At 38.3% G+C, this 16,865-nt stretch overlaps 1 protein-coding gene across 1 annotated transcript in view; it reads left to right on the forward strand.

Moving 5' to 3' along the window:
• The window catches only part of MTMR9 (myotubularin related protein 9), an 85,832-nt gene that overhangs the window by 36,641 nt on the left and 32,326 nt on the right, over positions 1-16,865 (forward strand). Inside the window, exons 4-6 of the mRNA XM_060155787.1 lie at positions 132-305; positions 3,048-3,265; positions 4,380-4,541. Coding sequence (XP_060011770.1) covers positions 132-305; positions 3,048-3,265; positions 4,380-4,541 — 554 coding nt within the window. The remainder of the gene's footprint in view (positions 1-131; positions 306-3,047; positions 3,266-4,379; positions 4,542-16,865) is intronic.

The raw sequence follows: 16,865 nt of genomic DNA on the forward strand, positions 1-16,865 counted from the left end.
ATCCTTCTATTAAATTCCTGTGAGATGGCTTCTTCACTGTATGAAAATTGATCTCTAAGCTTTAAAAGTTTTCAGATTATTTTGTGACATTGAGATACTTGCTTAGCTTTGAAGTATTTTGTGTTTTTCAGACCAGTGAATGGAGGTTAAGCTATGTCAATAAGGAATTTGCTGTTTGCCCCTCTTACCCACCAATTGTCATAGTGCCCAAAGCCATCGATGATGAAGCTCTTCGGAAGGTAGCTACGTTTCGACATGGAGGACGCTTCCCAGTACTCAGCTATTATCATAAAAAAAATGGAATGGTAAGTGAACAATAAATACTACTGCTTAATCGACTGGAAGACTTGATTTGAGGTTCTTAGAAATGTTCCCCTTTTCTGTGTACCTGTTCATTGAAGTGATTAGTCTCTCCCGCTGGGACTTCTGTTATTTAAGCTTTAGGGAATCAGGAGTAGAGTGTTTTCTGTGATCAGGACATGACTTTGAATTCTTTCCATGATGCTGCTTAACCTTAGAAAAGCCCAAAGAAGTGTATCTTTAGGACTCAGTACAAAGGGAGCTAATGTTTAGTTTATACTTAAAATGAACACTCTTAGGTAGAAAAATAAATTTCTCTGACCGGAATAATGGTATGATACTTTATTTTAATTATTCTCACCAGATTTTCCTGTGAAAGGTAAATTGAACAGACGTTTTTATTTTCAGAAGGGAAAAGAGTGACACATGTCATTAGTCACAACTTAAGTAAACACAGGAGTCAGGAATTGAATAGGCAAGTGCTCACTGTGTGTTCGTTTCCTAAATATTTTCGAAGTTTATTTCTCTCCTCTTATTTTCTCTTTGTCAGTAAACTCTGCTTCTCATTTTGAATCCAATAGTAAATGAGTTGGTAAGTTATAGCTATCTTCCATTTTCCTTTTTCCCCTGGTAGTAAGTCAAGTGTAGATATTTAGGATAAAGGGATTTCTAGAAATCAGGTCACCTATCTTGCCTGCTCAGCAGTATTTCTCTTCACTAGGGTTCACCATAAAGCATTTTAACAACTCATAAAATATATTATTGCGTCCAGTTACATGGTAAGTGCAGTCTGAGAGTTAGCCATTGTCATCCTCTGGATGACCTTCCTTATGTTAAATTTCAGGGTAGTTAAGATAACAGTATGTATTATGGCACTGGTCCCCAACCTTTTTGGCACCAGGGACTCTTCATGGAAGACAGTTTTTCCACTGAAAGGATGGGGGGTGGCTCAGGCGGTAATGCAGGTGATGGGTAGCGGCAGATGAAGCTTCGCTTGCCCACCTACCACTCACCTCCTACTCTGAGGCCTGGTTCCTAACAGGCTGTGGGCTGGTACCGGTCTGCGGCCTGGGGGTTGGGGACCTCTGTATTATGGGACGAGCTTGAAATAATTCTAAACCATTCGCCAGGGAATAGATCAGTATAACAGATACTGATTTCTTGAGAAAAGTTTCAAAAGCAGACTTCAAAGTATGTAGTGTTTGGTCTTTGGAGTCAAGTGGTTAAGTCCTGGAATACTGGAAGAAGGCCACTGGAGAATAAAGAATAAATAAGTAGTTTTCAAGATATTGAAAGTGATTCCCGAAACAAGAAAAATAGTACATAAATTTTTTTTATTTTACCATCGGTGCCTTTTCTCTTTATAATTCTTGATAAAACCTGCCAACCCTAAGTTTATGTAGTTGAAGCCAAAGTTTCCTGGTGTGTAGGCTGTTATCATTATCTAAATTACAGGCCCAGATCTGCTGGATAATTAATTCACTGACTAAATGAATTGTAATATTTGATCTTAAAGAGGAACTATAATTTATTATGTGAAAGTATTTTGAGATAGTAGGAAGAAAAATCGTGTAAAAGTGCAAGTCTTGTTTTTGTTTTACAATGATTAACTATTGTCAATACATAGAAACATTTCTTTGTTTTAGGATCAAATTCATCTCCAAAGTGACACAATTTTTTTATTCTTTTAAACATCTTTATTGGAGTATAATTGCTTGACAATGGTGTGTTAGTTTCTGCTGTATAACAAAGTGAATCAGCTATACGTATAACTTATATCCCTGTATCCCCTCCCTCTTGCGTCTCCCTCCCACCCTCCTTATCCCGCCCCTCTAGGTGGTCACAGAGCACCGAGCTGATCTCCCTGTGCTATGCGGCTGCTTCCCACTAGCTATTGGTTTTACATTTAGTAGTGTATATATGTCCATGCCACTCTCTCACTTCATCCCAGCTTACCCTTCCCCCTCCCTGCATCCTCAAGTCCATTCTCTAGTAGGTCTGCGTCTTTATTCCCTTCATGCCTCTAGGTTCTTTTTTTTTAAACAGAGAACAGGGGTCTTTATTTATTTATAAATTTATTTATTTATTTTGGGCTGTGTTGGGTCTTCGTTTCTGTGTGAGGGCTTTCTCTAGTTGTGGCAAGCGAGGGCCACTCTTCATCGTGGTGCACGGGCCTCTCACTATCGCAGCCTCTCTTGTTGCAGAGCACAGGCTCCAGATGCGCAGGCTCAGTAGTTGTGGCTCACGGGCCTAGTTGCTCCGCAGCATGTGGGATCTTCCCAGACCAGGGCTTGAACCCGTGTCCTCTGCATTAGCAGGCAGATTCTCAACCACTGCGCCACCAGGGAAGCCCCCACCTAGGTTCATCATGACCATTTTCTTTAGATTCCATATATATGTGTTAGTATACGGTATTTGTTTTTCTCTTTCTGACTTACTTCACTCTGTATGACAGACTCTAGGTCCATCCACCTCACTACAGATAACTCAATTTCATTTCTTTTTATGGCTGAGTAATATTGCATTGTATATATGTGCCACATCTTCTTTATCCATTCATCTGTCAGTGGACGCTTAGGTTGCTTCCATGTCCTGGCTATTGTAAATAGAGCTGCAATGAACACTGTGGTACATTACTCTTTATAGAATTGTTTTTTGAGATACTCTTAATGTAGCTAATTCATTTCTGCTTTCAGAAACTTTAAAAAGCAGCTACTGTTAAATTTTAGACTCTATTGTCCTTGTAGGTTATTATGCGAAGTGGTCAGCCACTCACTGGCACAAATGGGAGACGGTGCAAAGAAGATGAGAAGCTGATAAATGCTACCCTCAGGGCAGGAAAGCGTGGCTACATCATTGACACCCGACCTCTAAACGTAGCTCAGCAAGCTAGAGCCAAAGGAGGCGGCTTTGAACAAGAAGCTCATTATCCCCAGTGGAGGCGGATTCATAAGTCCATTGAGAGGTAAAAGATTTGGGAGACAGTACTGGACTCTTATTTGAAGATACTTAGAGTGGGTGAGCCCTTAGCTGTTCAAAAATCACAAGTTTTCAAATGAACCTTCATATTAACTTGAGTCAAAAATTGGCTGGATATCCTGTTCTTGTGTTTTTTGGTTTTTTTTTTTGCGATACGCGGTCCTCTCACTGTTGTGGCCTCTTCCGCTGCGGAGCACAGGCTCCGGACGCACAGGCTCAGCAGCCATGGCTCACGGGCCCAGCCGCTCTGCGGCATGTGGGATCTTCCTGGACCGGGGCACGAAGCCGTGTCCCCTGCATCGGCAGGCGGACTCTCAACCACTGCGCCACCAGGGAAGCCCTGTCCTTGTGTTTTATAAGATAAGCAGAAAACTTATGGTGGATGCTCAGAAGTGAGTTTTGATCAGATAGCATTTTTTCTGTTAGCTCTGAAATTTCATCACCATGAGGTCTGCTCCTCTACTTGTAAATCAGCAGTCACCAAACTTACTGAAAAGATATGCTACACATAATTATATTTTCCTAAGTCAAAAAGACTTAGACATTTAATTTCCCTGATACACACTTATTTTCACACCTTGTTTCCTCTACCTATATCATCTCCTTTATGCTTGCAATTAGTGGTTTATAATTGCTTCTGGGTGGGTGAGTGGGTAGGAGTTAGAGTTAATAAAACAATGGGATCTGAGCTGGCCTTGGGCATCCCTGCTGTGACAGTACAGGTGTCCAGAGTTGATTCTGTGGGAACGGGACACAGATGTTAGTGATGCTGTTTTGTGACCTGTCACAAAAAGCAGTGCTGTGGCCCTCTTCTCAGTCAGATAATTCAGTTATGCAAACTGGGTTTAATCTGTTCAGTTGAGGAAGAGTTTACCATCGCAGGCATTTTAAGCATTTCACACTCATGTTTAAATATTAGTTTTTCAGTCTTTAACCCTATAAGTTATTATATAGCAAGGTAAATATTTTTATAGTATTTGGAGCTGCTTTTGCCCTTGGATATATATTGGAGGCTGAGTTTTTGATTTGGTTTCTTCCTTCATTGTTCTATGTTCTGTTTTCTTTCTTTCTTCTTTTTAACTTTTTCTTGTTTTTAAAAGGTATCACATTCTTCAGGAGAGCTTAATCAAACTCGTGGAAGCTTGTAATGACCAAACACATAACATGGACCGATGGCTCAGTAGATTGGAGGCCTCCAACTGGCTGACTCACATCAAGGAGATTCTGACAACTGCCTGTCTGGCAGCTCAGTGTCTCGACAGGTAAAGTGCATCTCCAGGTTATAGAGTGGGCCACTCACACCAACAAGACTTTGCTTCCATCCAGACCTGTGGTTGTGTATCATGTTACTGTTCATGCCTGTCTCTGTATCTTATGTTTACATCATTTTACAAATAACTATAGAAGATAGTCAACGCCATTCAGTGTCAGTGAAGTATGTGTGTAGAGTCTGGCATTTAATTGATAATGTTTGTTGAATGAATGTGAACCATGTACATATACATGTCTTCCATGACAAAAATTTTTTAAGTATTAAAGGACCTATTTTTTTCTATAAAAATCCTTAAAATGTGAATCTACCAATTTTCCTTTTCTTAGACTGAAAAAGAATGAAAAGAAGTTTTCTTATTTCTCCTCAGAGGGCCAAACTTGGCCTTCAAGGAACTTTTGAAATAGCAATGAAAGGAAACATGTAATTTTGTTACACAGTAAATGATCCTTTCTAATGACTCAGCTATCTTGTTACAAACTACTTGATATGTGCAGTTATATCTGGATCTCAAGTTGAGAAAACCGGATGGTAGTGATGTGAAGTATATATGAAGTGATTTTATTCACTCAGTTGAAAGTTGCTAATCCTCGAGACTTGAGGCAGAAGACTTGAACAGGGGCAGAAGGATTGGTATAAGTTGTTGCAGAAGCTTAGAATGCCCTTTTCATTTTAAACCTGTTTTTTTTTTTTAAAAATAAATTTATCTATTTATTTAGGGCCGCGTCGGGTCTTCGTTGCTGCATGCGGGCTTTCTCTAATTGCTGCAAGTGGGGCCTTCTCTTCATTGCAGTGCGTGGGCTTCTCATTGTGGTGGCTTCTCTTGTTGCAGAGTACAGGCTCTAGGCGTGTGGGCTTCAGTAGTTGTGGCACGCAGGCTCAGTAGTTGTGGCACACAGGATTAGTTGCTCCGCAGCATGTGGGATCTTCCGGGACCAGGGCTCAAACCCGTGTCCCCTGCATTGGCAGGTGGATTCTTAACCACTGCACCACCAGGGGAAGTCGTTTTAAAATGTTATACGCTTGCAAAGATGGGGTGGAGGGCAGTGCTGAACTTCCTAGCAGCCAATTCAAAGACAGAGAACACTTTGCTTAAAAATGAACCTACATAATCATGAATTTCAATTAGAACCCCGATCTGCATTCACACAGGATGCTGCAACAGGCCCTAGAAGAGCTGGCTAAGTCCTTGTCTTGGTCCATCTCTACTCTAATGTCTTCATTAGCTTCCACAGAGAATAGATGTCTCCTCGATAAGGCATCAGTTACTCCACTTGAAAGCAGATGGGACAAAGACTGAAAGGAGGTTTTCTGAAAACCAGATTTTTTTTTTTTTTTTTGCGGTATGCAGGCCTCTCACTGTTGTGGCCTCTCCTGTTGCGGAGCACAGGCTCCGGACGCGCAGGCTCAGCGGCCATGGCTCACGGGCCCAGCCGCTCTGCGGCGTGTGGGATCTTCCCAGACCGGGGCACGAAACCGTGTCCCCTGCATCGGCAGGCGGACTCTCAACCACTGCGCCAGTAGGGAAGCCCTACATATATAATTTCATTTAAGCTTCCAAACAACAATTGTTATGTATTATTACCCTACCTCTATAGATAAGGAAAAATAAAATCAGAGTAAGTTGCCTGAGTTGTACTGATTACAGCCCAAGTGGCAGTGCTGAGATTCCAACCTTTTTGTAAGAAATAATTAAGGAATAACACAGATAGACCCCTGAGTGTATGTCTCTGGATCATTTCCTGGATCTTTAAATGGCTGTTGTTCTGCTCTGGTATTTTCTATGCTATTTTGTTTGTTTGTTGTTGTTGTTTTTGGTTTAAGTAACATCAGGGATGGTTAACATACAAACTTTTAGCTGGGAGAGCAAATCTATTTCAGAGAGAAAAATGCCCATCCCTTGGTTGTTTCAGAAGGGTCTCCTTATTTGCTTCAGAAAGCTGAAGGAAGACTCTGGGAGCACATTAATATATGCTAACAACTTTTTCTATAGGAAAGCGTGAAAACTTGCCCCACTCTTGTGCAAGATGGAACACGAAATATTTTGATACATTATCCTTCTATATTAAAAAAAATCTAGGCTGCTGTTTTAAAATAGGATAGATGTGACCCCAGTTGCCTTTTGGGGGGTTAATTTTTAAATGTTTTCACACCAACAATTTCATCAACAAAAACATACATCTCTGAATAAAATGAGAAATACTTATAACCAAGAAGAACAACAGATAATTTCACTGGTAGTTACTGATTTTATGTTTTTCAGTTTATCAGAGGGATTTTTCTTTTTGTGCAAGCATTTTGCATGCTTATTTTGGGTCAAATTCTAAACCTAGCCCTGACACCAGTATTTAATTCCCAGGGGCTAGTATATGTACACAAGGAAAGCTTCCAAAGATATCTTCCTATCAACTGAGTTATTTAAAATAATAATCTATTTGTCTGCCAGAAAAAACATATTGATATCATATTAAAGTTAAACTTTTGGAGGGGGAAACATATTTTGTTATTCATTTCTAAACAATTTAAAAAAGAAATATGAAAATAATTACAAAATAAAACTTTCTAGAGTCATAAAATTATTTTATACTCCTAAGTGGTTAATTCCTTTTTTAAATTAATTGAAGTATATTTGATTTACAGTGTTGTATTAGTTTCAGGTGTACAGCAAAATGATTCAGTTATACATATACATATATCTATTCTTTTTCAGATTCATTTCCCATATAGATGATTACAGAGTATTGAGTAGAGTTCCCTGTGCTCTACAGTAGGTCCTTGCTGATTATCTGTTTTATATATAGTAGTGTGTATAGGTTAATCCCAACCTCCTAATTTATCCCTTCCCCTCCTTTCCCTTTGGTAACCCATAAGTCTGTTTTCTAAGTCTGTGAGTCAGTTTCTGTTTTGTAAATAAGTTGATTTGTATCATTTTTTTTAGATTCCACATATAAGTGATATGATTTGATATTTGTCTTTCTCTGTTTGACTTCACTTAGTATGATCATCTCTAGGTCCATCCATGTTGCTGCAAAAGGCATTATTTCATTCTTTTTTCATTCATTTTATCCCCATCAGTGTATACATGTCAATCCCAATCTCCCAACTCATCACACCGCCACCACCACCACCCCCGCCACTTTCCCCCCTTGGTGTCCGTACGTTTGTTCTCTACATCTGTGTCTCAATTTCTGCCCTGCAAACCAGTTCATCTGTACCATTTTTCTAGGATCCACATATATGCGTTAATATACTGTATTTGTTTTTCTCTTTCTGCCTTCACTCTGTATGACAGTCTCTAGATCCATCCACATCTCTACAAAGGACCCGATTTCGTTCCTTTTCATGGCCAAATAGTATTCCATTGTGCATATGTGCCACATCTTCTTTATCCATTCATCTATCGATGGACCTTTAGGTTGCTTCCATGTCTTGGCTGTTGTAAACAGTGCTGCAATGAACACTGAGGTGCATGTATCTTTTCGAAGTATGGTTTTCTCCAGATATATGCCCAGGAGTGGGATTGCTGGATCATATGGTAGATCTATTTTTAGTTTTTTGAGGAACCTCCATACTGTTTTCCATAGTGGCTATGTCAGTTTACATTCCCACCAATAGTGTAGGAAGGTTCCCTTTTCTCCACACCCTCTCCAGCATTTATTGTTTGTAGACTTTTTGATGATGGCCATTCTGAATGGTGTGATGGGATACCTCAGTAGTTTTGATTTGCATTTCTCTATTAGTGATGTTGAGCAACTTTTCATGTGCTTTTTGGCCATCTGCATGTCTTTGGAGAAATGTCTGTTTATATCTTCTGCCCATTTTTTGATTGGGTTGTTTTCTGCATCATCTGTTTGTATATTTTGGAGATTAATCCCTTGTCAGTTGCTTCGTTTGCAAATGTTTTCTCCCATTCTGTGGGTTTTCTTTTCATTTTGTTTATGGTTTCCTTTGCTGTGCAAAAGCTTTTAAGTTTTTTTTTTCTGGCTGCGTTGGGTCTTCGTTGCTGCACATAGACTTTCTCCAGTTGCGGCAAGCGGGGGCTACTCTTCATTGCAGTGTGCAGGCTTCTCATTGCGGTAGCTTCTCTTGTTGTGGAGCATGGGCTCTAGGCACGCGGGCTTCAGTAGTTGTGGCTCACAGGCTCTAGAGCGCAGGTTCAGTAGTTGTTGCGCATGGGCTTAGTTGCTCCGTGGCATGTGGGATCTTCTCGGACCAGGGCTTGAACCCGTGTCCTCTGCATTGGCAGGCAGATCCCTAACAACTGTGCCACCAGGGAAGTCCCACTTTTAAGTTTATTCGGTCCCATTTGTTTATTTTTGTTTTTCTTTTTCTTTTTATTGGAGTATAGTTGCTTTACACTGCTGTGTCAGTTTGTTTTTATCTTCATTAATGTAGGAGGTGGATTGAAAAAGATATTGCTGTGATTTACGTCAGAGTGTTCTGCCTATGTTTTCTTCCAAGAGTTTTATAGTATCTGGTCTTATATTTAGTTCTTTAATCCATTTTGAGTTTATTTTTGTATATGATGTTAGAGAATGTTCTAATTTCATTCTTTTACATGTATCTGTCCAGTTTTTCCAGCACACTGAGGGGTTAATTGTAATATTTCCACAAAGACATGTCATAAGTGACAAGCCAGAAGCTGTGACTTGGGCTTGAGGTAGACGTTTTAGTACTATATGAAGCTCTGTAAGTAAAAATTTTAGATTCAACATTAATTAGGCAGTATAATCAGACAATATAATCAGGACAGCAATTGTTAATGTGTCGACCACACATTTACAGATACTGGCGAGAAAACTGGCTAAATTATCAAACCCGAGAAGAAAATGCCTACTTTTGTTATTTCCTTAAGTCATCAAGAAGATTCAATTGTTCTCAGCTTTGATAAAAGGATATTGCCTACAAAAAATTTACATAGACAGTAGCATGCATTCTTAGATATGATGGAACAATTTAATTAATGATGATGTTGGGATCCCATTTTCATACATGCATTGTTCTTTTTTTTTATGACGTCTCTTTCCATTTTATTTATTCATCTGATCTATCCATTAATTCGTCTACTTTTTGATGCTTCCAAGCACATTACAGATCATTTACCTTTTTTTATTAACATTTTTTCTTTTTTATTCAAACACAAAGTCACAAAAATTATAATCATCCTCATCAGTTCACTCAGTCCCATGTAATTAATTTTTTTCATATTGATCTTTTGTTAGCACTTTTATGAATTCATCAGTTTTCCATTAGGGTTCTGAAAATGCTTATTCATTCAGTTCAGAAGTATAGTCAGTTACCAGAAACCTGTACTTGTCAGAGTCTTTTCCATGAATTCCTTGAAGATGAAATTCTTTTAAAGGAACATTTTTGAAAAAGCATCAGAGTACACCCAGAAATGTCTGTAAATGACAAAAGACTTAAAAATGACCATGGTTAAAGATTTGATGAAAGTTCATAATAATGCAATTGACAAGGAAATTTAGTTATTTCTGAGATGTACATTTTAAAGTAATAACTAGAATTATGACTTAAAACATTATACCAGAACATATAAGATTTTTAGAAATTTCTTGTAATGTCTGAAACATTTATATTAACATATTTCCATACAAATAACCTAAACAAACTTTAGTATTAGTTTTTTGTTTTGTTTTTTTATACAGCAGGTTCTTATTAGTCATCAATTTTATACACATCAGTGTATACATGTCAATCCCAATGGCCCAATTCAGCACACCACCATTCCCAACCCCCCGCGGTTTTCCCCCCTTGGTGTCCATACGTTTGTTCTCTACATCTGTGTCTCAACTTCTGCCCTGCAAACCGGCTCATCTATACCATTTTTCTAGGTTCCACATACATGCATTAATATACGATATTTGTTTTTCTCTGACTTACTTCACTCTGTATGACAGTCTCTAGATCCATCCACGTCTCAACAAATGACTCAATTTCATTCCTTTTTATGGCTCAGTAATATTCCATTGTGTATATGTACCACATCTTCTTTATCCATTCGTCTGTCGATGGGCATTTAGGTTGCTTCCATGACCTGGCTGTTGTAAATAGTGCTGCAATGAACATTGGGGTGCATGTGTCTTTTTGAATTACGGTTTTCTCAGGGTATATACCCAGTAGTGGGATTGCTGGGTCATATGGTAATTCTATTTTTAGCTTTTTAAGGAACCTCCATACTGTTCTCTGTAGTGGCTGTATCAATTTACATTCCCACCAACAGTGCAAGAGGGTTCCCTATTCTCCACACCCTCTCCAGCATTTGTTGTTTGTAGATTTTCTGATGATACCTATTTTGACTGCTGTGAGGTGATACCTCATTGTAGTTTTCATTTGCATTTCTCTAATAATTAGTGATGTTGAGCAGCTTTTCATGTGCTTCTTGGCCATCCGTACATCTTCTTTGGAGAAATGTCTGTTTAGGTCTTCTGCCCATTTTTTGAGTGGGTTGTTTGTTTCTTTAATATTGAGCTGCATGAGCTGCTTATATATTTTGGAGATTAATCCTTTGTCCGTTGATTCGTTTGCAAATATTTTCTCGTATTCTGAGGGTTGTCTTTTCGTCTTGTTTATGGTTTCCTTTACTGTGCAAAAGCTTTTAAGTTTCACTCCCATTTGTTTATTTTTGTTTTTATTTCCATTATTCTAGGAGGAGGATCAAAAAAGATCTTGCTGTGATTTATGTCAGAGTGTTCTTCCTATGTTTTCCTCTAAGAGTTTTATAGTGTCCGGTCTTACATTAAGTCTCTAATCCATTTTGAGTTTATTTTTGTGTATGGTGTTAGGGAGTGTTCTAATTTCATTCTTTTACACGTAGCTGTCCAGTTTTCCCAGCACCACTCATTGAAGAGACTGTCTTTTCTCCATTGTATATATTTGCCTCCGTTGTCATAGATTAGTTGACCATAGGTGCGTGGGTTTATCTCTGGGATTTCTATCTTGTTCCATTGATCTATGTTTCTGTTTTTGTGCCAGTACCATATTGTCTTGATTACTGTAGCTTTGTACTACAGTCTGAAGTCAGGGAGTCTGATTCCTCCAGCTCCATTTTTTTCCCTCAACTGCTTTGGCTATTCGGGGCTTTTTGTGTTTCCATACAAATTTTAAAATTATTTGTTCTAGTTCCTTAAAAAATGCCATTGGTAATTTGATAGGGATTGCATTGAATCTGTAGGTTGCTTTGGGTAGTAGAGTCATTTTCACAATATTGATTCTTCCAATCCAAGAACATGGTATATCTCTCCATCTGTTTGTATCATCTTAAATTTCTTTCATCAGTGTCTTATAGGTTTCTGCATACAGGTTTTTTGTCTCCCTAGGTAGGTTTATTCCTAGGTATTTTATTCTTTTTGTTGCAGTGGTAAATGGGAGTGTTTCCTTAATTTCTCTTTCAGGGTTTTCATCATTAGTGTATAGGAATGCCAGAGATTTCTGTGCATTAATTTTGTATCCTGTAACTTTACCATATTCATTGATTAGCTCTAGTAGTTTTCTGGTAGCATCTTTAGGATTCCCTATGTATACTATCATGTCATCTGCAAACAATGACAGTTTCACTTCTTCTTTTCCAATTTTTATTCCTTTTATTTCCCTTTCTTCTCTGATTGCCGTGGCTAGGACTTCCAAAACTATGTTGAATAAGAGTGGCGAGAGTGGACATCCTTGTCTTGTTCCTGATCGTAGAGGAAACTCTTTCAGTTTTTCACCGTTGAGAATGATGTTTGCTGTGGGTTTCTTGTATATGTCCTTTATTATTCTGAGGTACGTTCCCTCTGTGCCCACTTTCTGGAGGGTTTTTATCATAAATGGATGTTGAATTTTGTAAAAAGCTTTTTCTGCATCTATTGAGATGATCATATGGTTTTTCTCCTTCAGTTTGTTAATATGGTGTATCACATTGATTGACTTGCATATATTGAAGAATCCTTGCATCCCTGGGATAAATCCCACTTGATCACGGAGCATGATCCCTTCAGTGTGTTGTTGGATTCTGTTTGCTAGTATTTTGTTGAGGATTTTTGCATCTATATTCATCAGTGATAGTGGTCTGTAATTTTCTATCTTTGTAGTATCTTTGGTTTTGGAATCAGGGTGATGGTGGCCTCTTAGAATGAGTTTCGGGGTGTTCCTTCCTCTGCAGTTTTTTGGAAGAGTTTGAGGAGGATGGCTGTTAGCTCTTCTCTAAATATTTGACAATTCACCTGTGAAGCCATCTGGTCCTGGACTTCTGTTTGTTGGAAGATTTTAAATCACACTTTCAATTTCATTACTTGTGATTGGTTTGTTCATATTTTCTATTTCTTCTGGTTCAGTCCTGGAAAGTTATACCTTTCTAAGAATTTGTCCATTTCTTCCAGGTTGTCCATTTTATTGGCATAGAGTTGCTTGTAGTAGTCTCTTAGGATGCTTTGTATTTCTGCGGTGTCTGTTGTAACTTCTCCTTTTTCATTTCTAATTTTATTGATATGAGTCCTCTCCCTCTTTTTCTTGATGAGTCTGGCTAATGGTTTATCAATTGTGTTTATCTTCTAAAAGAACCAGCTTTTAGTTTTATTGATCTCTGCTGTTGTTTTCTTTGTTTCTACTTCATATATTTCTGCTCTGATGTTTATGATTTCTTTCCTTCTGCTACCTTTGGGTTTTGTTTGTTCTTCTTTCTCTAGTTCCTTTAGGTGTAAGGTTAGATTGTTTGAGGTTTTTCTTGTTTCTTAAGATAGGCTTGTATAACTGTAAACTTCCCTCTTAGAACTGCTTTTTCTGCACCCCATACGTTTTGGATCATCGTGTTTTCATTGTCTTTTGTCTCTAGGTATGTATGATTCCCTCTGTGATTTCTTCAGTGATCTCTTGGTTATTTAGTAACGTATTGTTTTTTTTTTAAATCTTTATTGGAGTATAATTGCTTTACAATGGTGTGGTAATTTCTGCTTTATAACAAACTGAATCAGTTATACATATACATGTGTTCCCATGTCTCCTCCCTCTTGCATCTCAGTCCCTCCCACCCTCCATATCCCACCCATCCAGGTGGTCAGAAAGAACCGAGCTGATCTCCTTGTGCTATGCGGCTGCTTCACACTAGCTATCTATTTTACGTTTGGTAGGGTATATATGTCCCTGCCACTCTCTCAGTCACAGCTTACCCTTCCCCCTCCCCGTATCCTGAAGTCCATTCTCTAGTAGGTCTGTGTCTTTATTCCCATCTTAAATCTAGGTTATTCATGACATTTTTTTCCTTAGATTCCATATATATGTGTTAGGATACGGTATTTGCCTTTCTCTTTCTGAGTTACTTCACTCTGTATGACAGACTCTAGGTCCATCCACCTCACTACAAATAACTCAATTTCGTTTCTTTGTATGGCTGAGTAATATTCCATTGTATATATGTGCCACATCTTCTTTATCCATTCATCTGATGATGTACACGTAGTTTGTTTCCATCTCCTGGCTATTGTAAATACAGCTGCAGTGAACGTTTTGGCACATGACTCTTTTTGAATTATGGTTTTCTCAGGGTACATGCCCAGTAGTGGGATTGCTGGGTCATATGGTAGTTCTATTTGTAGTTTTTTAAGGAACCTCCATACTCTTCTCCATAGTGGCTATACCAATTCACATTCCCACCAGCAGTGCAAGAGTGTTCCCTTTTCTCCACACCCTCTCCAGCATTTATTATTTCTAGATTTTTTGATGATGGCCATTCTGACTGGTGTGAGATGATATCTCATTGTACTTTTGATTTGCATTTCTCTAATGATTAATGAAGTTGAGCATTGTTTCATGTGTTTGTTGGCAGTCTGTATATCTTCTTTGGAGAAATGTCTCTTTCGGCCTTCTGCCCATTTTTGGATTGGGTTGTTTGATCTTTTGTTATTGAGCTGCCTGAGCTGCTTACAAATTTTGGAGATTAATCCTTTGTCAGTTGCTTCATTTGCAAATATTTTCTCCCCTTGTGAGGTTTGTCTTTTGGTCTTGTTTGTGGTTTCCTTTGCTGTGCAAAAGCTTTGAAGTTCCATTAGGTCTCATTTGTTTATTTTGTTTTTATTTCCATTTCTGTAGGAGGTGGGTCAAAAAGGATCTTGCTGTGATTTATGTCTTAGAGTGTTCTGCCTATGTTTTCCTCTAGGAGTTTGATATTTTCTGGCCTTACATTTAGGTCTTCAATCCATTTTGAGCTTATATTTGTGTATGGTGTTAGGGAGTGATCTAATCTCATACTTTTACACGTACCTGTCCTGTTTTCCCAGCACCACTTATTGAAGAGGCTGTCATTTCTCCACTGTACATTCCTGCCTCCTTTATCAAACATAAGGTGACCATATGTGCGTGGGTTTATCTCTGGGCTTTCTGTCCTGTTCCATTGATCTATCTTTCTGTTTTTGTGCCAGTACCATACTCTCTTGATTACTGTAGCTTTGTAGTATAGTCTGAAGTCAGGGAGCCTGATTCCTTCAGCTCCGTTTTTCGTTCTCAAGATTGCTTTGGCTATTCGGGGTCTTTTGTGTTTCCATACAAATTGTGAAAGTTTTCGTTCTAGTTTTGTGAAAAATGCCAGTGGTAGTTTGATAGGGATTGCATTGAATCTGTAGATTGCTTTGGGTAGTAGAGTCCTTTTCACAATGTTGATTCTTCCAATCCAAGAACATGGTATATCTCTCCATCTATTTGTATCATCTTTAATTTCTTTCATCAGTGTCTTATAATTTTCTGCATACAGGTCTTTTGTCTTCTTAGGTAGGTTTATTCCTAGGTATTTTATTCTTTTTGCTGCAGTGGTAAATGGGAGTGTTTTCTTGATTTCACTTTCAGATTTTTCATCATAGGTGTATAGGAATGCCAGAGATTTCTGTGCATTTATTTTGTATCCTGCTACTTTACCAAATTCATTGATTAGCTCTAGTAGTTTTCCAGTAGCATCTTTAGGATTCGCTGTGTATAGTACCATGTCATCTGCAAACAGTGACAGCTTTACTTCTTCTTTTCCGATTTGGATTCCTTTTATTTCCTTTTCTTCTCTGATTGCTGTGGCTAAAACTTCCAAAACTATGTTGAATAAGAGTGGTGAGAGTGGGCAACCTTGTCTTGGTCCTGATCTTAGTAGAAATGCTTCCATTTTTTCACCATTGTGGATGACGTTGGTTGTGAGTTTGTGATATATGGCCTTTATTATGTTGAGGAAAGTTCCCTCTGTGCCTACTTCCTGCAGGGTTTTTATCATAAATGGGTTTTGAATTTTGTCAAAAGCTTTCTCTGCATCTATTGAGATGATCATATGGTTTTTCTCCTTCAGTTTGTTAATACGGTTTATCACATTGATTGTTTTGCGTATACTGAAGAATCCTTGCATTCCTGGAATAAACCCCATTTGATCATGGTGTATGATCCTTTTAATGTGCTGTTGGATTCTGTTTGCTAGTATTTTGTTGAGGATTTTTGCATCTATGTTCATCAGGGATATTGGCCTGTAGTTTTCTTTCTTTGTGACATCCTTGTCTGGTTATGGTATCAAGGTTACGGTGGCCTCGTAGAATGAATTTGGGAGTGTTCCTTCCTCTGCTAGATTTTGGAAGTGTTTGAGGAGGATAGGTGTTAGCTCTTCTCTAAATGTTTGATAGAAGTCGCCCTGTGAAGCCATCTGGTCCTGGGCTTTTGTTTGTTGGAAGATTTTTAATCACAGTTTCCATTTCAGTGCTTGTGATTGGTCTGTTCGTATTTTCTGTTTTTCCCTATTCAGTCTTGGCAGGTTGTGCATTCCTAAGAATTTGTCCGTTTCTTCCAGGTTGTCCATTTTATGGGCATAGAGTTGCTTGTAGTAATCTCTCATGATCTTTTGTATTTCTGCACTGTCAGTTGTTCCTTCTCCTTTTTCATTTCTAATTGTATTGATTTGAGTCTTTTCCCTTTTTTTCTTGATGAGTCTGGCTAATGGTTTCTCAATTTTGTCTATCTTCTCAAAGAACCAGCTTTTAGCTTTATTGATCTTTGCTATCATTTCCTTCATTTCTTTTTCATTTATTTCTGATCTGATCTTTATGATTTCTTTCCTTCTGCGAACTTTGGGGTTTTTTTGTTCTTCTTTCTCTTTAAAATTGCTTTAGGTGTGAGGTTAGGTGGTTTATTCGAGATGCTTTCTGTTTCTTAAGGTAGGATTGTATTGCTATAAACTTGCCTCTTAGAACTGCTGTTGCTGCATCCCATAGGTTTGGGGTCGTCGTGTCTCGATTGTCATTTGTCTCTAGGTGTTTTTTTGATTTCCTCTTTGATTTCTTCAGTGATCACTTCGTTATTAAGTAGT

Source organism: Lagenorhynchus albirostris, chromosome 7 (assembly GCF_949774975.1).
Source record: "Lagenorhynchus albirostris chromosome 7, mLagAlb1.1, whole genome shotgun sequence".
NCBI lineage: Eukaryota > Metazoa > Chordata > Mammalia > Artiodactyla > Delphinidae > Lagenorhynchus > Lagenorhynchus albirostris.